A 26,026-nucleotide genomic window follows, 5' to 3' on the forward strand; every position below is an offset into this window, starting at 1 on the left:
AAACAAATAGTATACCAATCATCAACCCCACGCCCACACAAAAACAAATAGAATACCAATTATTGACCCCACCCCTGCACAAAAACAAATAGTATACAATCATCAACCCCACTCCTGCACAAAAACAAATAGTATACAATCATCAACCCTACCCCCGCACAAAACGGAGCAGTATCCTGATCATCAACCCCAACCTGCACAAAAACAAATAGTATACCAATCATCAACCCCACGCCTGCACAAAAACAAATAGTATACCAATTATCGACCCCACCCACACACAAAAACAAATAGTATACCAATCATCAACCCCACGCCCGCACAAAAACAAATAGTATACCAATAATGAACCCCACGCCCGCACAAAAACAAACAGTATACCAATCATCAACCCCACCCCCACACAAAAAGGAACAGTATCCTGATCATCAACCCTACCCCTGCACAAAAACAAATAGTATACCAATCATCAACCCCACCCCCGCACAAAAACAAATAGTATACCAATCATCGACCCCACTCCCGCAGAAAAACAAATAGTAAGCCAATAATCAACCCCACACCTGCACAAAAACAAACACTATACCAATTGTCGACCCCACCCACACAAAACAAATTGTATACCAATCATCAACACCACCCCTGCACAAAAACAAATAGTATACCAACCATCGAACCCACCCCCGGACTAAAACAAATAGTATACCACTCATCAACCCTACCCCTGCACAAAAACAAATAGTATACCAATCATCAACCCCACCCCCGCACAAAAACGAATAGTATACCAATCATCGACCCCACGCCCGCACAAAAACAAATACTATACAAATCATCGACCCCACCCCCACACAAAAACAAATAGTATACCAATCACCAACTCCACGCCCGCACAAAAACAAATAGTATACAATCATCAACCCCACCCCCGCACAAAAACAAATAGTATACCAATCATCGGCCCCACGCCTACACAAATACAAATAGAATACCAATCATTGACCCCACCCCTGCACAAAAACAAATATTTTACCAATCATCAACCCCACGCCCACACAAAAACAAATAGTATACCAATCATCAACCCCACGCCTACACAAAAACAAATAGCATACCAATCATTGACCCCACCCCTGTACAAAAACAAATAGTATACAATCATCAACCCCACTGCCGCACAAAAACAAATAGTATACAATCATCAACCCCACCCCCGCACAAAAAGGAGCAGTATCCTGATCATCAACTCCACGCCTGCACAGAAACAAATAGTATACCAATCATCAACCCCACTCCTGCACAAAAACAAATAGTATACCAATCATCGACCCCACCCCCACACAAAAACAAATAGTATACCAATCATCGGCCCCACGCCTACACAAATACAAATAGAATACCAATCATTGACCCCACCCCTGCACAAAAACAAATATTTTACCAATCATCAACCCCACGCCCACACAAAAACAAATAGTATACCAATCATCAACCCCACGCCTACACAAAAACAAATAGCATACCAATCATTGACCCCACCCCTGTACAAAAACAAATAGTATACAATCATCAACCCCACTGCCGCACAAAAACAAATAGTATACAATCATCAACCCCACCCCCGCACAAAAAGGAGCAGTATCCTGATCATCAACTCCACGCCTGCACAGAAACAAATAGTATACCAATCATCAACCCCACTCCTGCACAAAAACAAATAGTATACCAATCATTGACCCCAGCCCCGCACAAAAACAAATAGTATACCAATCATCGACCCCACCCCTGCACAAAAAGAAATAGTATACCAATCATCAACCCCATGCCCGCACAAAAGCAAAGATTATACCAATCATCGACCCCACCCCCGCACAAAAACAAATAATATACCAATCATCTACCCCACCCCTGCACAAAAACAAATAGTATACAATCATCAACCCCACCCCCGCACAAAACGGAGCAGCATCCTGATCATCAACCCCACCACTGCACAAAAACAAATAGTATACCAATCATCAACCCCACGCCATCACAAAAATAAATAGTATACCAATCATCAACCCCACCCCTGCAGAAAAACAAATAGTATACCAATCATCGACCCCACCCCCGCACAAAAACTAATAGTATACCAATCATCAACCCCACGCCCGCACAAAAACAAATAGTATACAATCATCAACCCTAACCCCGCACAAAAAGGAGCAGTATCCTGATCACCAACCCCACCCCTGCACAAAAACAAATAGTATACCAATCATCAACCCCACCCCTGCACAAAAACAAATAGTGTACAATCATCAACCCCACCCCCGCACAAAAAGGAGCAGAATCCTGATCATCAACCCCACGCCTGCACAAAAACAAATAGTATACCAATCATCGACCCCACCCCCGCACAAGAACAAATAGTAAACCAATCATCAACCTCAGCCCGCACAAAAACAAATAGTATACCAATCATCGACCTCACCCCCACACAAAAAGGAGCAGTATACCAATCATCGACCCCACCTCTGCACAAAAACAAATAGTATACCAATCATCAACCCCACGCCCACACAAAAACAAATAGTATACCAATCATCAACCCCACGCCCACACAAAAACAAAGAGAATACCAATCATTGACCCCACCCCTGCACAAATACAAATACTATACAATCATCAACCTCACCCCCACAAAAAAACAAATAGTATACCAATCATCAACACCACCCCTGCACAAAAACAAATAGTACACAATCATCAACCCCACTCCCGCACAAAAAGGAGCAGTATCCTAATCATCAACCCCACACCTGCACAAAAAGGAACAGTATCCTGATCATCAACCCCACGCCTGCACAAAAACAAATAGTATACCAATCATCAAACCACCCCCGTACAAAAACAAATAGTATACCAACCATCAACCCCACCCCTGCACAAAAACAAATAGTATACCAATGATCGACCCCACACCTGCACAAAAGCAAAAAGTATACCAATCATCAACCTCACGCCCGCACAAGAACAAATAGTATACCAATCATCGACCCCACGCCCGCAAAAAAACAAATAGTATACAATCCTCAACCCCACCCCTGCACAAAAACAAATAGTATACCAATCATCGACCCCACGCCCGCACAGAAACAAATAGTATACAATCCTCAACCCCACCCCTGCACAAAAACAAATAGTATACCAATCATCGACCCCACGCCCGCACAGAAACAAATAGTATACAAATCATCGACCCCACCCCCACACAAGAAGGAGCAGTACCTGATCATCAACCCCACCCCTGCACAAAAACAGACAGTATACCAATCATAAACCCCACGCCATCACAAAAACAAATACTATACCAATCATTAACCCCACCTCTGCACAAAAACAAATAGTATACCAATCATCAACCGCACGCCCACACAAAAACAAATAGTATACAATCATCAACCCCACCCCCGCACAAAAAGGAGCAGTATCCTGATCATCAACCCCACCCCTGCACAAAAACAAACAGTATACCAATCATGAACACCACGCCTGCACAAAAACAAATAGTATACAAATCATCAACCCCACACCTGCACAAAAACACATACTATACCAATCATCGACCCCACACCCGCACAAAAACAAATAGTATACAATCATCAACCCCACCCCCGCACAAAAACAAATATTATACCAATCATCGACCCCACCCCTGCACAAAAACAAATAGTATACCAATCATCAACCCCACGCCCACACAAAAACAAATAGAATACCAATTATTGACCCCACCCCTGCACAAAAACAAATAGTATACAATCATCAACCCCACTCCTGCACAAAAACAAATAGTATACAATCATCAACCCTACCCCCGCACAAAACGGAGCAGTATCCTGATCATCAACCCCAACCCGCACAAAAACAAATAGTATACCAATCATCAACCCCACGCCTGCACAAAAACAAATAGTATACCAATTATCGACCCCACCCACACACAAAAACAAATAGTATACCAATCATCAACCCCACGCCCGCACAAAAACAAATAGTATACCAATAATGAACCCCACGCCCGCACAAAAACAAACAGTATACCAATCATCAACCCCACCCCCACACAAAAAGGAACAGTATCCTGATCATCAACCCTACCCCTGCACAAAAACAAATAGTATACCAATCATCAACCCCACCCCCGCACAAAAACAAATAGTATACCAATCATCGACCCCACTCCCGCAGAAAAACAAATAGTAAGCCAATAATCAACCCCACACCTGCACAAAAACAAACACTATACCAATTGTCGACCCCACCCACACAAAACAAATTGTATACCAATCATCAACACCACCCCTGCACAAAAACAAATAGTATACCAACCATCGAACCCACCCCCGGACTAAAACAAATAGTATACCACTCATCAACCCCACCCCTGCACAAAAACAAATAGTATACAATCATCAACCCCACCCCCACACAAAAAGGAACAGTATCCTGATCATCAACCCTACCCCTGCACAAAAACAAATAGTATACCAATCATCAACCCCACCCCCGCACAAAAACGAATAGTATACCAATCATCGACCCCACGCCCGCACAAAAACAAATACTATACAAATCATCGACCCCACCCCCACACAAAAACAAATAGTATACCAATCACCAACTCCACGCCCGCACAAAAACAAATAGTATACAATCATCAACCCCACCCCCGCACAAAAAGGATCAGTATCCTGATCATCAACCCGACTCCTGCACAAAAACAAATAGTATACCAATCATCAACCCCACGCCTGCACAAAAACAAATAGTATACCAATCATCAACCCCACGCCCACACAAAAACAAATAGTATACCAATCATCGATCCCACCCCCACACAAAAAGGAGCGGTATCCTGATCATCAACCCCACCCCCGCACAAAAACAAATAATATACCGATCATGAACCCCACCCCCGCACAAAAACAAATAGTATACCAATCATCGACCCCACCCCCACACAAAAACAAATAGTATACCAATCATCGGCCCCACCCCTGCACAAAAACAAATATTTTACCAATCATCAACCCCACGCCCACACAAAAACAAATAGTATACCAATCATCAACCCCACGCCTACACAAAAACAAATAGCATACCAATCATTGACCCCACCCCTGTACAAAAACAAATAGTATACAATCATCAACCCCACTGCCGCACAAAAACAAATAGTATACAATCATCAACCCCACCCCCGCACAAAAAGGAGCAGTATCCTGATCATCAACTCCACGCCTGCACAGAAACAAATAGTATACCAATCATCAACCCCACTCCTGCACAAAAACAAATAGTATACCAATCATCGACGCCACCCCCACACAAAAACAAATAGTATACCAATCATCGGCCCCACGCCTACACAAATACAAATAGAATACCAATCATTGACCCCACCCCTGCACAAAAACAAATATTTTACCAATCATCAACCCCACGCCCACACAAAAACAAATAGTATACCAATCATCAACCCCACGCCTACACAAAAACAAATAGCATACCAATCATTGACCCCACCCCTGTACAAAAACAAATAGTATACAATCATCAACCCCACTGCCGCACAAAAACAAATAGTATACAATCATCAACCCCACCCCCGCAGAAAAAGGAGCAGTATCCTGATCATCAACTCCACGCCTGCACAGAAACAAATAGTATACCAATCATCAACCCCACTCCTGCACAAAAACAAATAGTATACCAATCATTGACCCCAGCCCCGCACAAAAACAAATAGTATACCAATCATCGACCCCACCCCTGCACAAAAAGAAATAGTATACCAATCATCAACCCCATGCCCGCACAAAAGCAAAGATTATACCAATCATCGACCCCACCCCCGCACAAAAACAAATAATATACCAATCATCTACCCCACCCCTGCACAAAAACAAATAGTATACAATCATCAACCCCACCCCCGCACAAAACGGAGCAGTATCCTGATCATCAACCCCACCACTGCACAAAAACAAATAGTATACCAATCATCAACCCCACGCCATCACAAAAACAAATAGTATACCAATCATCAACCCCACCCCTGCAGAAAAACAAATAGTATACCAATCATCGACCCCACCCCCGCACAAAAACTAATAGTATACCAATCATCAACCCCACGCCCGCACAAAAACAAATAGTATACAATCATCAACCCTAACCCCGCACAAAAAGGAGCAGTATCCTGATCACCAACCCCACCCCTGCACAAAAACAAATAGTATACCAATCATCAACCCCACCCCTGCACAAAAACAAATAGTATACCAATCATCAACCACACCCCTGCACAAAAGCAAATAGTATACCAATCATCAACCCCACCCCTGCACAAAAACAAATAGTATACCAATCATCAACCCCACACTCGCACAAAAACAAATAGTATACAATCATCAACCTCACCCCCGCACAAAAAGGAGCAGTATCCTAATCATCAACCCCACGCGTGCGCAAAAACAAATAGTATACCAATCATCAACCCCACCCCCACACAAAAAGGAGCAGTATCCTGATCATCAACGCCACCCCCGCACAAAAACAAATAGTATACCAATCATCAACCCCACGCCCACACAAAAACAAATAGTATACCAATAATGAACCCCACGCCCGCAGAAAAACAAACAGTATACCAATCATCAACCCCACCCATGCACAAAAACAAATAATATACAATCATCAACCCCACCCCCACACAAAAAGGAACAGTATCCTGATCATCAACCCTACCCCTGCACAAAAACAAATAGTATACCAATCATCAACCCCACCCCCGCACAAAAACGAATAGTATACCAATCATCGACCCCACGCCGGCACAAAAACAAATAGTATACAAATCATCGACCCCACCCCCACACAAAAACAAATAGTATACCAATCACCAACTCCACGCCCGCACAAAAACAAATAGTATACAATCATCAACCCCACCCCTGCATAAAAAGGATCAGTATCCTGATCATCAACCCCACCCCCGCACAAAAACAAATAGTATACCAATCATCGACCCCACCCCCATGCAAAAACAAATAGTATACCAATCATCGGCCCCACGCCTACACAAATACAAATAGAATACCAATCATTGACCCCACCCCTGCACAAAAACAAATATTTTACCAATCATCAACCCCACGCCCACACAAAAACAAATAGTATACCAATCATCAACCCCACGCCTACACAAAAACAAATAGAATACCAATCATTGACCCCACCCCTGTACAAAAACAAATAGTATACAATCATCAACCCCACCCCCGCACAAAAAGGAGCAGTATCCTGATCATCAACTCCACGCCTGCACAAAAACAAATAGTATACCAATCATCAACCCCACTCCTGCACAAAAACAAATAGTATACCAATCATTGACCCCAGCCCCGCACAAAAACAAATAGTATACCAATCATCGACCCCACCCCTGCACAAAAAGAAATAGTATACCAATCATCAACCCCACGCCCGCACAAAAGCAAAGATTATACCAATCATCGACCCCACCCCCGCACAAAAACAAATAATATACCAATCATCTACCCCACTCCTGCACAAAAACAAATAGTATACAATCATCAACCCCACCCCCGCACAAAACGGAGCAGTATCCTGATCATCAACCCCACCACTGCACAAAAACAAATAGTATACCAATCATCAACCCCACGCCCACACAAAAACAAATAGTATACCAATCATCAACCCCACGCCATCACAAAAACAAATAGTATACCAATCATCAACCCCAACCCTGCAGAAAAACAAATAGTATACCAATCATCGACCCCACCCCCGCACAAAAACTAACAGTATACCAATCATCAACCCCACGCCCGCACAAAAACAAATAGTATACAATCATCAACCCTAACCCCGCACAAAAAGGAGCAGTATCCTGATCACCAACCCCACCCCTGCACAAAAACAAATAGTATACCAATCATCAACCCCACCCCTGCACAAAAGCAAATAGTATACCAATCATCAACCCCACCCCTGCACAAAAACAAATAGTATACCAATCATCAACCCCACACTCGCACAAAAACAAATAGTATACAATCATCAACCCCACCCCCGCACAAAAAGGAGCAGTATCCTGATCATCAACCCCACCCCTGCACAAAAACAAATAGTATACCAATCATCAACACCACGCCTGCACAAAAACAAATGGTATACAATCATCAACCCCACCCCCGCACAAAAACAAATAGTATACCAATCATCGACCCCACCCCCACACAAAAACAAATAGTATACCAATCATCAACCCACCCCCACACAAAAACAAATAGTATACCAATCATCGACCCCACCCCCACACAAAAACAAATAGTATACCTATCATCAACCCCACGCCCGCACAAAAGCAAAGATTATACCAATCATCGACCCCACCCCCGCACAAAAACAAATAATATACCAATCATCTACCCCACCCCTGCACAAAAACAAATAGTATACAATTATCAACCCCACCCCCGCACAAAACGGAGCAGTATCCTGATCATCAACCCCACCACTGCACAAAAACAAATAGTATACCAATCATCAACCCCACGCCCACACAAAAACAAATAGTATACCAATCATCAACCCCACGCCATCACAAAAACAAATAGTATACCAATCATCAACCCCACCCCTGCAGAAAAACAAATAGTATACCAATCATCGACCCCACCCCCGCACAAAAACTAATAGTATACCAATCATCAACCCCACGCCCGCACAAAAACAAATAGTATACAATCATCAACCCTAACCCCGCACAAAAAGGAGCAGTATCCTGATCACCAACCCCACCCCTGCACAAAAACAAATAGTTTACCAATCATCAACCCCACCCCTGCACAAAAGCAAATAGTATACCAATCATCAACCCCACCCCTGCACAAAAACAAATAGTATACCAATCATCAACCCCACACTCGCACAAAAACAAATAGTATAGAATCATCAACCCCACCCCCGCACAAAAAGGAGCAGTATCCTAATCATCAACCCCACGCGTGCGCAAAAACAAATAGTATACCAATCATCAACCCACCCCCACACAAAAACAAATAGTATACCAATCATCGACCCCACCCCCACACAAAAAGGAGCAGTATCCTGATCATCAACGCCACCCCCGCACAAAAACAAATAGTATACCAATCATCAACCCCACCCCTGCACAAAAACAAATATATACCATTCATCAACCCCACGCCCGCACAAAAAGAAATAGTATACCAATCATCAACCGCACCCCCCATAAAAACAAATAGTAGACAATCATCAACCCCAGAATAAAAACCCCTCCTCCCACACAAAAATACTAACCGAACACAACAGATCATCAACCCCCAAGCACCCTCCCCTCGCAAAACAAAATGGAAAATGAATAGGTGATTTTAAAAAAATGTCTGAAAAAGTTCACAGTCCGTAAACGCAGTAGTCCAATGCATAAACACAGAACCACGATGCCATCCTCCAATATCACTTACATTCATCAAAAGAGAGGGACACCACATGAGGCAGAGGGCCTATCCAACTGCCATAGCGAGCCGCACAGCGATGGGCCGCTCACAGATTCCTTTCCGGCAGTGATCAAAAGGAAGACAATTAGCACTGAACACTCACTCGCCTTCCACATTCTCAATCTTTCTCGATGCTTGAATTGGCGATTGATGGATGCTTTAACTGGCAAAATTGACATCGAATATCAGCTTGTGGCCATCTTGAAGTTTCTTCACATCGAGGCTGCCTGAGTACACACTCACTTCCCGGAAGCTTCTCAGAGACGGCATCTCATGTGATACACATGAAAGCATCTGTGGTCTTCTCTACAGAGATAATTACATTTCCCAGTCCAGATGCAGGGAGCCAAAATATCACCTGACCATTGCCCTCCATTGATGCAGCCTAGCCTGCTGAGACCCTCTGGACTCTTTTATGTGTGGTTCCCTTTCTACTTCCCAGTTATGTGTCCTGGTGTTACAAGAAGCAGCATGTGAGGGTAATTCTGAGGCTGAATTCAATGTTTGTTACCTAAGGAAGCATTGAAAAAGAGATATTTATGAACAAAAGATGACAGTTTTCAGAATGAAAGAAAGAAACTATACCAACAAATAAATGTGTTAAATATTAAATTAGATTAGATTATATTATGAGGACACGCAGTCCCCTTTTATTGTCATTTAGTAATGCATGCATTAAGAAATGATACAATATTCCTCCGGTGTGATATCACAGAAACACCTGACAGACCAAGACTGAAAAACTAACGAAAACCACATAACTATAACATATAGTTACAACAGTGCAACAATACCATAACTTGATGAAGAACAAGCCATGGGCACAGTAAAAAAGTTCAAAGTCTCTCGAAAGTCCCACATCTCACTCAAACGGGAGAAGGAAGAAAAATCTCCCTGCCATGCCCGACCACAGTCCGACTCTGAGTTGTCCAAAAACTTCGAGCTCCGATCAGCCCTCCGACACTGAGTACCGAGCAACATCTCTGCTGAACGCTTCAACCCCAGCCTCGGTTGCCAGCAGCAGGCAAAGCCAGGGATTTTGGGGCCTTCCCTCCGGAGATTCTCGATCGCACAGTAGAGGCGGCAGCGAACCAGGCATTTCAGAAATTTTTCCAGATGTTTCTCTGTGCCTTCTCATGTCTGTCTCCATCAAATCGGAAATGTGCATGGCATCCTACTTACAAATATGGTATCATTTCACCGGAGAGCTGCGCCGGTATATTAAAAAAAGCAAGAAAATACACTTGCATTGAAAAGAAACTAAACCTCAATGCTTAATATTGACAAACTATGTTTACCAACTAAACTAAACTGCCATTTTAAATAAAGCGTGGTAATCTTGTAGGAACAGAGCACAGAGCATTTTTAGACAAAAGCTATAAGAAATCAACAAAAAAAAAAACAGATGAAGCATTGATTTTTTGATTGAAAAATTGATTTTCCATTTCCCCCCATGAGTGTTTCTTGCCCTGTTGAGTTCTTCCAGCATCTGCAGTCTCTTTGGTCTCCCAGTAAAAGACCATGATGAAGAATACGGTTTTGACCCAGCAAATGCTTATAAAGCATTGCATCAAATTATTTTCCAAATTGGTAAGGATAACATAATTAGGAACCTATGAACTGATTCTCCTGTCATGTATCCCGTGACAGGTTAAAGAACCAGATGAAATGGAAAACACTTTCCTCAATATCTTCAGTAACATTTACCTCATCAATTTTCATCTCATCACTAACTCTTAGCACACTGTCTAATACAAGTGACTGAGAATCCTCAATTTCCACCTGCACCAAGGTTAGCCCCTTATTCACTGAACCAAGACCATCTGACACAAAAGAACTGCATTCCTTTCCAACCGAGTCAAACACCTCAGACCTTAACTGAGCTTCAACACAAGGTTCAGAACTCTGTGAATCCACAGGTACTTCAACAACCTGAACACAGGCAATCGGGACAGCTGCCTCTTCTGGGCTGTCATCACTTGTCCCAGTTTCAAATTCAAAGTCACCCCGAACCTCCCAGTTACTCTCTGGAGAACTCTCATCCAGAGTAAACTCAACCTCGTGGGTTACAACAACTTGGTCTCCTACCTTAGCAGACCCCCGCAAGGTGGTGGCATCCTCTTCATCTAGGTATTCCCTTACATTATAGGGGACACAACTTTCAAATTCTTCAATCAACACCAGCTCTTTTGAGCTGTAAAAATCAGCAGGGTCCAACACTGGATCTCCCAGCTGCCACATCTCCCTCTCGAACTGTCTTTGTTTTGTTGCCTCTTCTCCCTGTTTTGCTGCCTCTCTAGCCTCTCTCTTGAGCTGTTTTAATTTCAATTCATGCTGCCTTTGCTCCTCCTCAGCCTCCAGCCTGATTTGCTCTACCTGAAGCTGAATCTCAGCCTCAGTAAGTTTACCTCCATTGAATATAACATCTCCTCCTCAAACTTTCTCTTAGCTATATAATGTTGGGCTATTACTGACTGCATCTGAACTTTCCTCATTTTAGTGGTCACCCTTAATCTTAACTTTTGAGCTATTCCCAACAGCACACCCCTCTTAGCAATTTCCAACGCCTCAGGGGTTGGTTCCAACAGAAACCTCTCAACACTAACGTCGATTTCTACTGTTTTCCACACAACCAAATCAAAAGGGACTTTCCCCAATCAATTCAAACAAGCCCCCACACAATTTGTTCAAATCCCGGACGCAGGCCCCAATTTTGTCACATACCCCATGACAGGTTAAAGAACCAGCAGAAATGGAAAACACTTTAGAGTCTGGTATTGCTATTAGCTAATGGTATTTATTATTAACTATGCAATACAGTAATAAAAATTCAGATATATCAAACAGGTTAGCAAAGATTATATGTATATTAAGTGTGGAAATATAGAAACCAAGCTTCTTCAAGTCTAGGGGTAAATGGATACAGTCTTTTGGTGATGGGTAAAGTTCAGTTCAGTTCGTGGTATTGAGTTGAGTAGTGATGGAGAGAGAGAGGTGTTTGGTTCATCAGGTGAGCTGATGCTGTCAATCTTCCCGTTGTCCTCCAAAAATTCCAAGTTAGCCAAACTTGACCAACTTAAGAGCACCATCTTCAAGTGATAGTCTACCAACCCAGGCGAGGGTTAGACACACTGGTAGACTCCACAGGGTCACGCATTAACAATCACAGATCGATACTTCGTAATTGATCGGCAGTCCCACATTCGTGGGCACCTAAACAGGATAGTGGTAACTTCCATGAAAAGTTGCTGGTGAACGCAGCAGGTCAGGTAGCATCTCTAGGAAGAGGTACAGTCGACGTTTCGGGCCGAGACCCTTCGTCAGGACAACTGAAAGAAGAGCTAGTAAGAGATTTGAAAGTCGGGGAGGGGGGAGGAGATCCGAAATGATAGGAGAAGACAGGAGGGGGAGGGATGGAGCCAACAGCTGGAAAGTTGATTGGCAAAAGGGATATGAGAGGATCCTGGGACCTGTGAGTCGGCAGGGGTGATATACTACGCCCCAGACAGTCCTTCCAGGTGAGGCGACACTTCACCTGTGAGTCGGCTGGGCTGATATACTGCATCCGGTGCTCCCGATGTGGCCTTCTATATATTGGCGAGACCCGACGCAGACTGGGAGATCATTTCGCTGGACACCTATGCTCTGTCTGCCAGAGAAGGCAGGATCTCCCAGTGGCCACACATTTTAATTCCACGTCCCATTCCCGTTCTGATATGTCTATCCATGGCCTCCTCTACTGTAAAGATGAAGCCACACTCAGGTTGGAGGAACAACACCTTATATTCCGTCTGGGTAGCCTCCAACCTGATGGCATGAACATTGACTTCTCAAAGTTCCACTAATGCCCCACCTCCCCCTTGTACCCCATCCATTATTTATTTATTTATATACACACATCCTTTTTCTCCCTCTGTCCCTCTCACTATACTCCTTGCCCATCCTCTGTGCTTCCCCCCTCCCCCTTTTCTTTCTCCCTAGGCCTCCTGTCCCATGATCTTCTCATACCCCTTTTGCCAATCAACTGTCCAGCTCTTGGCTCCATCCCTCCCCCTCTTGTCTTCTCCTGTCATTTTGGATCCCCCCCTCCCCCTCCCACTTTCAAATCTCTTACTAGCTCTTCTTTCAGTCAGTCCTGATGAAGGGTCTCGGCCAGAAACGTCGACTGTACCTCTTCCTAGAGATGCTGCCTGACCTGCTGCATTCACCAGCAACTTTTATGTGTGTTGCTTGAAATTCCAGAATCTGCAGATTTCCTCGTGTTAGTGGTAACTTCACCACACTCTAGTGTGTCTGTGTGTCCTGTGAAACAAGCAATTACGCTGATTTAAATACTGTTGTGCTGAACACCAGCTGTCCTTCAAGTAGCTCCTCCCTTCTCTCTCTGTAAGAACTCATAAGCTGACAGTGTCCTTGCTGAAGAGTAAACATGCTGCAGAGAAACCATAACACCATCTCCAAGCAGTCTTTGCCTCTCTCTCTCTCTCTCTCTCTCTCTCTCTCTCTCTCTCTCCCTCCCTCCCTCCCTCTCTCTCTCTCTTAATATCAAGGTGTCTGTATTGGACTCCTCTCTCTCTCGCTCTCTCTCTTTTAAAAGCACAGTTTAGAGGGGTAATTCGAGATCCCGTCACACTCCCAACTACAGTTGGTTTTTGCAGGGTAATGTTTGGCGACAAAGTGAAGTTAAAAATGATTCTGTAGCCTTGACAGCATAGTGAGTCATCAGATCATTTGCCTGATCTGCAAACCAGTTTATCTGCAGACCAATTGACTAAAACTACAGATATACTAAAAGATGCTCTTTAATTACTTGTGTTCAATACCCTCATGAAACATACTTGATCATACCATTCCACAAACCGGCATGCAACAACAGCTGACATTTTGAATAACTTCATAACTTCTTACAAATCAAGAGGGGAAACCAGCTTTGTAATCTGCTATGATATCCATTTCTATCTTGAGGAAAAAAGCAGATTCTGTAGCTGAAGTATTTGGCTTGATCTACACAGATCACAAATTCATTGAATGGTTCTCTTCAAAGTCCTTGCAAAGATCACAGATACAATTGATAAGACCTTTCACTTTAGCAGTATTTCCAATAGTTTGATTTTGGGTTCATTCAGTGGCACAGTTGATGGAAGATTTTCTTCTTTTGCTATTGAATTCATTTGTGGAAGAAAAATAAATGCAAATCACCTAACTTTTTGTTATACTTTTAAATTGAGGATAAATACCATAAGAGATCCTTTGTACCAAAATCATATTACAACACTTTGTGAAGCATGTACAATGATCCTTTCTGAATGTAGTAGTCATATTTAAGTATTAATTTAAATGGTAAACATTAATGCTGGCAAATTATTTTTTTACCCCAGTTAAACTGAAATTTAACATTGGCTTAAATTTTGCCAAAAACCACTACCAGAATTTTGATTTCAAATTGCTGACATAAAAATAGCAATTCAGTGGTATTTTTAAAGAAAACATTGATTAACAGATTCAGGAGAATGCTCTTTCCATGCAATAAACTGAAGAAGTTACAAAAATATTAAAGTTATTTCTGGATGACCTGTCGGACATTCAACCTTTACAGCGTACATGTGGGTAAATGGTGCAAAGTTGAATGGAGTGAAGACGCTTCAGAGCGTGTAACAATAGAAATGTAACAACTGAACTGTTACTTTTGAACAATTTTGTTTTAAAAGAGACCAATTTCAAAAAGGTCTGTTTTCTCTTTTTCAGATAGATCAAATAAAAATCTCTTCTGTGATGATATTTCCTGGTAGTAATGTCAAAACAAGCTAAAGTATTAAATGTTTTAATTTGTTTCAGAACATTAAGGACTAAGAATTTATGATCATGATGCAATTAGATGTTTCAGGTTTTAATTAGATTCATTATTTCTTCTTTTGTGCACTTTTCTAGGTGATAAAAGATGTTGTTGTACTTTGCAATGTAACTACTGAAGCAGATGGATCCATGACCATTTTTCCTGTAAACAAGGCAGAACTGGAAAAGGTAATGTGATGCACATTTCCTGTTACTGCTTTCCATGTCAGGCTACAACATATAAATAGTCTGAGGGAGAAGATCCTAGGGTATTTATTAAAACTGACATTCATATTAGTCACAAACACAAGAGGATCTACAGATATTGGAAATCCAGAGTAACACACACAAAACACTGAAGGAACTACGCAGGTCAGGCAGCATCTATGGAAATGAATAAACAGTCGATGTTTCAGGCCAAGATCCTTTCTCAGGACTGGAAAGAAAGGGGGAAGATTCGAGAATAAAAAGGCAGGAGGAGGTGAAGGAGGATAGTTAGAAGGTGATAGGTGAAGCCAGGTGGGTGGGAAAGGTAAAGGGATGGAGGAGAGTGGACCATAGGAGAAAGGGAAGAAGGAGGGGCACCAGGTTGAGGTGATAGGCAGGTCATAGTCATAGTCATACTTTATTGATCCCAAGGGAAATTGGTTTTCGTTACAGTTACACCATAGATAATTAAATAGTAATAAAACCATAAATAATTAAATAGTAATGTGTAAATCATGCCAGGAAATAAGTCCAGGACCAGCCTATTGGCTCAGGGTGTCTGACCCTCCGAGGGAAGAGTTGTAGAGTTTGATGGCCACAGGCAGGAATGACTTCCTATGACGCTCTGTGTTGCATCTCGGTGGAATGAGTCTCTGGCTGAATGTACTCCTGTGCCCAACCAGTACATTATGTAGTGGATGGGAGACATTGACCAAGTTGGCATGCAACTTGGACAGCATCTTCTTTTCAGACACCACCGTGAGAGAGTCCAGTTCCATCCCCGCAACATCACTGGCCTTACGAATGAGTTTGTTGATTCTGTTGGTGTCTGCTACCCTCAGCCTGCTGCCCCAGCACACAACAGCAAACGTGATAGCACTGGCCACCACAGACTCGTAGAACATCCTCAGCATTGTCCGGCAGATGTTAAAGGACCTCAGTCTCCTCAGGAAATAGAGACGACTCTGACCCTTCTTGTAGACAGCCTCAGTGTTCTTTGACCAGTCCAGTTTATTGTCAATTCGTATCCCCAGGTATTTGTAATCCTTCACCATGTCCACACTGACCCCCTGGATGGAAACAGGGGTCACCAGTGCCTTAGCCCTCCTCAGGTCTACTGCCAGCTGCTTAGTCTTTTTCACATTAAGTTGCAGATAATTCTGCTCACACCATGTGACAAAGTTTCCTACCGTAGCCCTGTATTTAGCCTCATCTCCCTTGCTGATGCATCCAACTATGGCAGAGTCATCCGAAAACTTCTGAGGTGAGAAGAGTTAAAAGGCCAGAGCGGGGAATAGAAGAAGAGGGAAGGAGGGGTGAATCAAAATTACTGGAAGAGGAACTCAGCAGGTCAGGCAGCATCTAGGGAGTTGAATAAACAGTCTACTTTTCAGGCTGAAACCCTTCTTCAGGACTGCAGCCTGCCTGGACAGAATATGAGATGTTGTTCCTCAACCCTGAGAGGGGGCTCATCAGAACCAAAGAGGAGGCCTTGGACCGGCATGTTAGAACTGAAATGGAGATAGGAATTAAAATTGTTGGCCACTGTGAAATTTCTCTTTCGGTGGATGGAGCAGAGGTGCTCAACAAAGTGGTTCCCGACTTGTGCCAGGTCTCACCAATGTAGAGGAGACCATATCGGAGGCACTGGATACAATAGATCAGTAGATGAAGTGTTGCCTCACCCGGAAGCACTGTTTGGGGCCCTGAATGGAAGTGAGGGAGGAGTTGAATAGGCAGGTGCAGGGATATGTGTCAGGAGACAGGAAGCTGTCTCTTCCCCCTTCCTTTCCAGTCCTGAAGAAAGGTCTCAGCTCGAAAAGTAGACTGTTTATTCATTTCCCTAGATGCTGCTTGATCTGCTGAGTTCCTCCAGCATTTTGTGTGTGTTATTCATATTAATCAGTTGTCAGTTTTTTATTGCCTTTGTTGATTCAAAATCAAAATGCTGAATGTTCTGTTTTTGATAACAATCAATTAGCAACAATAAGAAATTATTATTCTTGATTCAGTTGGGGTTATGTGCATGCATGCTTATTGTGGTATTTGAATTATAGGTGGCGCCGAGGAGCTAATCTTTGTTTCAAGCTCATACCTAGGAATGCTTGAGCTTTGATGTGGAGCCTTGCTAAATAACTGAGAGAATGTTTGGCTTTTAATCAGCCTCACTTTCAACATTGCTGCTTTCTTCTTCTCTCTAAGGAAGCCTGTAAATGAAATATTTTGAACTAAAGAACATTTCAAACACCAAAATCTACTATTCCCATTTTCGTTCTTATAATTTCTCCTTCTCTGTATTCATATTTATTTTGGCAATTAATTTAGCTCTCATTCATGTCTCTGTTTCAGTCTCTTTCTGTCACTCTTCCCTCTGTATATTTTCTCTAACTCTGCTTCTTACCTAAGGTGCTGCATGCTGACAATAGATCTAAATTAGCTCATTTTTTGATTATTTCTTGAGAAGTGTTGGGGAAAAATAAATTATAGAATTTAGGAAAAAGTTTAGCTGTATTCAGATTACATTTGATTTTGGAATATATTCGCCATACACTGAGAAATTTGAAAACAAATGAAGCACATTTTAGTTTTTCTTTATTGTGGATTGGACTCTAGTTCAAATGATGTGTTTCTGGATTCTGGTTACTCCTTTTTTTGTTGCTATTTTATGCAATTTTGATCAGGGCGAACTAGCTCTGGGGCCTGAAGTTAATGAATGATACAGGGCTAGATTGAACTGAATCAAGTTGAGCTGAATATGCCTGGACTGGTTTGATCATTTGTAGCTTGGTATTTTATGTTCTGTGATTTTGCTCTTTTTCTTGTTTTTGCCATTGCACATTTTGTTCTTTTGTGTGTTGGGAGTTGGATGTTTTTTTTTGAATGGGTTCCATGTTTTTTTCTTTCTTTATTTCATGGCTGTCTAGGGGAAGATGAATCTCAAGGTTGTATACTGCAATATACTTTGAGTATAAATGTACTTTGGATATTTGAACCATGTTTGTTCCACATGATCTACAATAATCATTAAATCTACTTATTCACTCACTCAGTCACCCTCCTCTCCCTGTCTCTCCCCCTCTCCCTCTCCCCCTCTCCCACTCTCTCCCCCTCTCAGACACAGACATAGATACACGCACACACACACATGCACACAGTATAAGAGGGAGAAAGAATAAACAAGGGATTCATTGAGTCAATCTTTTTATTGGAAATGCAAGAAAATAAGTTCTGTATCTCTTTCTCCCTGAAAATCTTTTATAATTTTTTAATCTTTTATTAGTAGGACTAATCAAAATAGGACATACATGGTAAATGGTAGGGCATTGAAGAATGCAGTAGAACAGAGGGCTCTAGGAATGATGGTGCATAGTTCCCTGAAGGTGGAATCTCATGTGGATAGGGTGGTGATGAAAGCTTTTGGTATGCTGGCCTTTATAAATCAGAGCATTGAGTATAGGAGTTGGGATGTAATGTTAAAATTGTACAAGGCATTGGTAAGGCCAAATTTGGTGTGCAGTTCTAGTCACCGAATTATAGGAAAGATGTCAACAAAATAGAGAGAGTACAGAGGAGATTTACCAGAATATTACCAGGGTTTCATCACCTAGGTTACAGAGAAAGGTTGAACAAGTTGGGTCTTTATTCTTTGGAGTGTAGAAGTTTGAGGGGGGACTTGATAGAGGTGTTTAAAATTATGAGGGGGATAGATAGAGTTGACGTGGATAGGCTTTTTCCATTGAGAGTGGGGGAGATTCAAACAAGAGGACATGAGTTGAGAGTTAAAGTGCAAAAGTTTAGGGGTAACATGAGGGGGAACTTCTTTATTCAGAGAGTGGTGGCTGTGTGGAACGAGCTTCCAGCAGAAGTGGTTGAGGCAGGTTCGATGTTGTTGTTTAAAGTTAAATTGGACAGGTATATGGACAGGAAAGGAATGGAGGGTTATGGGCTGAGTGCAGGTCAGTGGGACTAGGTGAGAGTAAGAATTGGGCACGGACTAGAAGGGCCAAGATGGCCTGTTTCTGTGCTGTAATTGTTATATGGTTATATGTTATATAAACCCCACAAGGTCACCTGTCAGCCTCTGTCACTTCAGGGAGAGCTGTTCCAGTCTATGCAATCTTTCCTGAAACCATAAGCCCTCCAGTTTAGGCGATGAGTTTGTGAATCTTTTATGCATCCTCTCTAGTTTAATGATGTCCTTCCTCTTTAATGGTGAGTAAAACTGGACACATTACACCAAGGGCAGTGTAATTAGCATTTTGTAAATTCAAACTCTTGTACTTGGTCATGGTTGACAAGGGCAAGAATGCCATGTGCCCTCTTCATCGCCCCATGCAAAATTCCATCTGCTGCTCCTTTGCCAATCCCCCCTGTTGATCTCAAGCAGCCTTCTGCCACACCAGCAATTTTGGTGTCATCTGAAAACTTATTAAGCATGTCATCTAGATTCTCATCCAAATCATTAATACCCTGTATGTGACAAATTGTAGGGAGATTGTAATTGTATGAAATTCAAAGGATTCAAAGTACCTTTATTATCAAACTATGTATAGATTATACAACCTTGAGATTTGCCTGTTTACAGGCATCCACAAAGCAAGAAACCCGAAAGAACCCAATTAAAAAAAAAGAAAGACCAACACAGAGACAGAAAAAAAAAACACAAGTCATGAAAACAGTAGAAACAATCAACAGTATTTGGAACCAAATTGAGTCCATGGATTCGAATCCCTTGAGCAGTGTGGTATAAACCCAAAGCCTTGGTTTCAGTTCATCGTACTAGCGGGACAAATCGCTGTGAAGCTCAGAGACACGAAGCACAACAGCCAGGGCAGTCTCACAGCCTCAGCACCATGCAGAGAGGAGTGAACATCACAGGAGAGCAAACAAAATTGGCCCGACTCTTGCTTTTGGTCCCAACACCCTGTCTTTCCACTCTATCTGAGCTGGTGTTTAAATTGTCCAAACACCAGATTCAGCCTCATATTAAGACCTGGGTCCCGCCACTGTGATGTGCTCTGTGCCTAGACCTCAGTGCCCTGCAATATGCTCTGGGCCTAGACCTCACCGCCCAGCAGTATGCTCCAGGCCTAGACTGCGCCACCCAGCCTGAGGCCATTCTCGACCTCTCTAAATTGGCTTAACACTTAAAGTGATCCAACCTCACACCATGGTTAGCTGGATGGGCAAAGAAACTCCTCTGCCTTGACTCCTTGCTGAATCGCTCACCCCAACTCCATCTCTGTCAGCAATACCATCTCAAACACGCTGTGCTTCGATTGTGCAGCGCAGTAGCAGAATCATCCCACGAGTCAGCTTCACCTTGCTCGATTCTTCATTGTTTGCAGTGATAATTTACCACAATTTACCTCATAAAATACGTTTTAATGTTTTTAGTCATATTTCAAAGATTCCACGGTTTATTGGGTTGTCAAAATATCTATATACAATATAACGCTGATGTTCGTAATCTTCAGATAGTCAGGAAATACAGGAGAATCATGGGAGCTGATGAAAGAAAAGACATCAAATCTCCCCCCACTCCCCACTCACTCCTGGCACAAAAAGTGAAAGAAACAAAACTCTTAAACCCTAAAACTCCCCACCCCCTCCCTGGTACAAAAAACTAGCGGACGGCCCATATAGAAAACGGCAGCTGGAACATCATAAACCCCAACCCCCCCCTTAAAAGAAGTCACGATAATATAAATCCCCAATCCCATATCTCACAAAAAAAATAACATCAAATCCCCAAACCCCACCCCACAGAGAAGAACAGCAACAATAACATTAACCTCCAACCCCCTTGCTCACACAGAAAAAGCAACAGATCACCCACACTGAAAAACACCAAGAACAGCATATGCCAAATCCCAGCCCTCCCTCTCACACAGAAAAAACAACAGATCACCCACGATGAAAAACACCAAGAACAGCATATGCCAAATCCCAACTCCTCCCTCTCACAAAAAGCAACAAGATCACCCACAGTGAAAAACACCAAGAACAGCATATGCCAAATCCCAACCCTCCCTGTCACACAGAAAAAGCAACAGATCACCCACACACCAATCAGCAACTAGAAAGAAACCACCAAAACTGAAGGAGAGCAATATAAACTACAGTCCAATAATCACATAAATCTCAGAATATTGAAAACTCCTCCCATCAACATTCAAGGAGAGCGGCTGCATGAACTCAGTCCTTCCGTGAAGAGCGATCACCACACCAGGTCCGAACTCCACCGACTCGGCTACCAATTTCCGTCATCCCCGTGGCCTCTGTTGAGAATGACCGCTGACCTCCTCCACATTCGCCTTGATACCTCAATCTTCCTCGATGCTTCGAAATGGAATCAGTCATGACCTCGTGGAGAAGACCAGAGTCTGGGTCCCAATGAAGACCAAGAGCTTGAGCTGCCTCGTGGAAAAGATCACAGTAAGGGGAGGGGAGGAAGAAGTACAAGGTGATGTCCTGGTGAGCACATGGTCGAAGCACTTCTTCCTCCTCTTCCCCCCCGCCCCATCTTCTTACTCTGACTTCATATCTCTTTTCTCTAGTACTGATGAAGGGTCTCAGCCTGAAACGTCAACTGTTTACTGTTTTCTATAGATGCTGCCCGGCCTGCTAAGTTCCTCCAGCACTTTGTGTGTATTAAAAAGAACATGCAGAAGGTGTAGAGAAAGTGAAATAGTTAAAGAGATTCTATCTGAAAGATGTCGCCTGAGAAATTGTTGTTCACTGCCACCATCTTTACCGGAATTTCTTGCCTTTCGAACTACCAGTAAGCTGTCGCATGCCTTCAGTAGTGGTACCTTAAACCGGAATTTTAAAGAATATGGAAATTATAGGATGCCAGAGTAGCATAGCGGTTATTGCAAGCCATTGCAGCTGGGGCGTCAGAGTTTGGAGTGCAATTTCAGCATCCTCGTAAGGAGTCTGTATGTCCTCCCTGTGGAATGTGTGGGTTTTCTCCGGGTGCTCTGATTTCCACTCACAATCCAAAGACGTACTATTTAGGAGGTTAATTAGTCATTGTAAATTGTCCTGTGGTTAGGCTAGGATTAACCCTTAATCCCAGATAAAAAGTGAATTTATTGAAGATGTAGTTGGGCCTGGCAGTATAACGTTAAAGACCTTTGACCCTCTCATTCCCATATTACGCATGATGCACAGCTCACACCAAAGGGCTGACAATGCCTGCTGAGCTGCTGATGAATAATTGACCTTTACTTAAGCAGAGAAAGAAAGCCATAGTAGACAATGATGATTACTGAAGGTTATTTCAAGTACATGTAACATTATCGTATTCCACAATAGTCATAAAGAATATTGCATTCTTACTCTACCTTATTTTTAATTTATGCTCTTTCTACTGGCGTAACATTATAAGAAGCTGTGACCTGGACACTTTGAGGCCCAGGAAACTGTTAAACCACAAAACCGGTTTACTATTGATAAACTGGGCACCAGGGGACTGATAAACCACAAAACCAGTATACTGCTGATAAACTGGGCACCAGGAAACAGATAAACCACTATACTTTTGTTGCACCCCAACTTAAATCACGTAACAGGGCATTTGAAGGCACATCAGACTGAATTCAACCATGTTAGTTTTTAATCTTCCTTTGGACTTTTCTCTTCAGTACGTGACAAATTACACAAACTGAATTCAAGGGATGTGGAATTCTAACCGGGAGTTTTCATGTTTGCTCCATCCAGGCCATGCGTTCCTCTGGCTGCTGCCATCAGGAAGGGAGTACAGGGGGCTCAGCTCCCACCCCGCAGGTTCAGGAACAGTTATTACCCCTCAACCGTTAGGCTCTTGAACCAAAGGGGATAACTTCACTTACCATAGAAACCATAGAAAAACTACAGCACAGAAACAGGCCTTTTGGCCCTTCTTGGCTATACCAAACTATTTTCTGCCTAGTCCCACTGACCTGCACACATAGAAACCACATAGAAACACATAGATACCTCGACGCTGAACTAATTCTACAGTCTATGGACAAAGTTTTAGGACTTTACAGCTCATGTTCTTGATATTTATTGCTTATTTACTATTATTATTATTACTATTACCTTTTTTTGTAGTTGCACTGTTTGCTGTCTTCTGCACGTTTGCCTGTCTTGTCATGTGCTGTTTCTCATTGATTCTGTTGTGTTTTTTTTGTATTTGCTGTGAATGCCTACAGGAAAATGGAACTCTGGGTAGTATATAGTGACATATATGTACTTCAATAATAAATTTACTTTGAACTTAAAAGAACTTCTGTGACAGAAGAACCATCTGTCATTGATATCACTATAGAAGATTGTTCAGCAGACTTTCCTTAGGCAGTTCATCAGGCAGAAAGGGAATTCTCCCTGTCTTACACTCTCTCTTTTATTAATTGTATAAGGTGGAAAGCCAAGGAATGTTTATAACTAAATCTAGTGCTTCAGCCTTTCTGTTTTTCTGGACTGCTTTCTGGTACCAGAGTGTAGTGATTAGCAGATCAATGACTGAGGTTTGATTCCTGCCACTGTCTTTAAGGAGTTTGTACAATCTTTTTGTGACCACCTGGGTGCTCCAGTGTCCTCGCACAGTCCAAGCAGTCGGTTAGTGAGCTATGGGTGTGCTTTGCAGGCTGCCCAGCACAGTGCTTGCTGATTTGATTTGAAACAGACAATGCATTTCACTGTATGTTTTGAAGTTTGGATATAGTTTTGATAAATAAAGCTATCTTTTATCTTTAATTCTGTGTCCATTTCCTTTGGATGCATCACTTCCTATATAGCCAGTCACCTGTTCTGTGTCAGGCCTAGCTGAACTGGAGAAATTAGAATTTCTAGTTTTGGCAAATCTCACTCTGTCTCTGTCTCTGGATTATTTCATAAGATTAGTTGGAAGTGACCCCTCTTACAATGTCAACTAATTCATGGAAGCAGTATAGTCTAATGGAGCTGGTTTATTGACATTTTTCTTTTGAACATCTTTCAAGACCCCATTGGATTTTATCAGAGATACCAACACACTGAGATCTTTCTGTGTTTGCTTTCAATGCTACAGTGTGGAGCATCAGGAGGAACTCATCTCTATCGTCTTTACTGGAGGAAACTGTGGTGAGTGTGTTGAGTCAGCACCAATATGAATGACTCTATCTAATTTCCTCTTCCCAGAAGTTATCTTCAGAGAGGCCAAATTCAGATGGTGAAGGGCACTTGGAGAATGGGACTCATTTTGGAATAACAGATGGTAAAGATCAGGGTGAGTCCAAAACTACCTGCAGTTTTCAAAACATTGATAAGAGCATTGTGAATCTGTCATGCAACTTTTACCTCTTAAACTAGATAGAATTTTAATTCTTTTATTCCTTCAATTTAAGTGAAATAATTCTATTGCACAAATCATTGCCAAACATTTAGTGAACAATCATTATCATTTCTGTCAGATAAGAAAATATTTCCTAATATTTTGTCATGTGATTTATTTTCCACTTGGCAATGTCATGAAAAGATTAATTATGTTTTTAAAAAACTTTTGGATAGTTTGGCTGAGTCAATTAGCTAAGAAACACATATGATGTTTCATGTTAAAATAAGATTCCGGAAGACTGGTAAATTGCAAATTTCACTCACTCTTTCAGAAGGGAGAGAGACAAAAGACAGGAAATTACGGGCCAGTTAGCCTGACTTCAGTGGTTGGGAAGATGTAGGAGCCCATTAAGAGCAATTGGCAGGCTGCATTCATCACAAGAGGTCATTCATTGATGAGGCTATGCCGGGTTTAAAACGAGCTTGGGCCTTTTGGAACTTTTCACCAGTCTGCAATCATCATGAGAGGGTATTCGTTGGTGAGACTGTGCAAGGTTTAAAAAGAGCTCAGGGCCTTTCAGAACTTTTTGGTGGGCTGCAGCCATCTCAATCTTTTAGGCACTCAGTGAAAGCAGAGTGGCCATTGTTAGAGTGGACGAGTGTTAGAATGGTCAGGCTTTGACTGAACAGGCTAGGTGAGAACATACACAGTCTAGAGCTTAATCTTGAGAAGTTAAAGGCTTACCAAGTGTAGGCAGAATGGTAGTTCAGGCAGTGGAATGCTCCTCCTGTGAGATGTGGGATTTCAGGATATCTAATGGTCTCCCTGATGACTATAACTGCAGGAAGTGCATGCAACTTCAGCTCCAGACTGACCAGGTCTAGAAGCTGGAACAGGAGCTGGATGTACTCAGGACCATCCAGGAGGCTGAAAACCTCATAGATGGAACTTTTACTGAGGTGATCACACACAGAGTGCAGGCTTCAGACAGTAGTAGGGTGATCTCCAGCAGAAGTAAGGGGATTAAGCACAGTGCAGGGTTCCTCTGTGGCCATTCCCTTCAGCAACAAGTATAAACCTTTGG

General features: G+C 42.5%; 1 protein-coding gene across 10 annotated transcripts in view; it reads left to right on the forward strand.

Annotated features, from left to right (window-relative positions):
• Positions 1–26,026, forward strand: part of afap1 (actin filament associated protein 1) — a 407,775-nt gene that overhangs the window by 316,861 nt on the left and 64,888 nt on the right. For 8 of the 10 annotated variants that reach the window (XM_072255900.1, XM_072255903.1, XM_072255901.1 and 5 more), the window contains exons 7-8: positions 15,528–15,620; positions 24,807–24,894. In XM_072255900.1, the coding sequence (XP_072112001.1) occupies positions 15,528–15,620; positions 24,807–24,894 (181 nt within the window). The remainder of the gene's footprint in view (positions 1–15,527; positions 15,621–24,806; positions 24,895–26,026) is intronic. The other 2 variants (XM_072255898.1, XM_072255899.1) reach the window with 1 other exon arrangement.

Source organism: Mobula birostris, chromosome 4 (assembly GCF_030028105.1).
Source record: "Mobula birostris isolate sMobBir1 chromosome 4, sMobBir1.hap1, whole genome shotgun sequence".
NCBI classification, from domain to species: Eukaryota; Metazoa; Chordata; class Chondrichthyes; order Myliobatiformes; family Myliobatidae; genus Mobula; species Mobula birostris.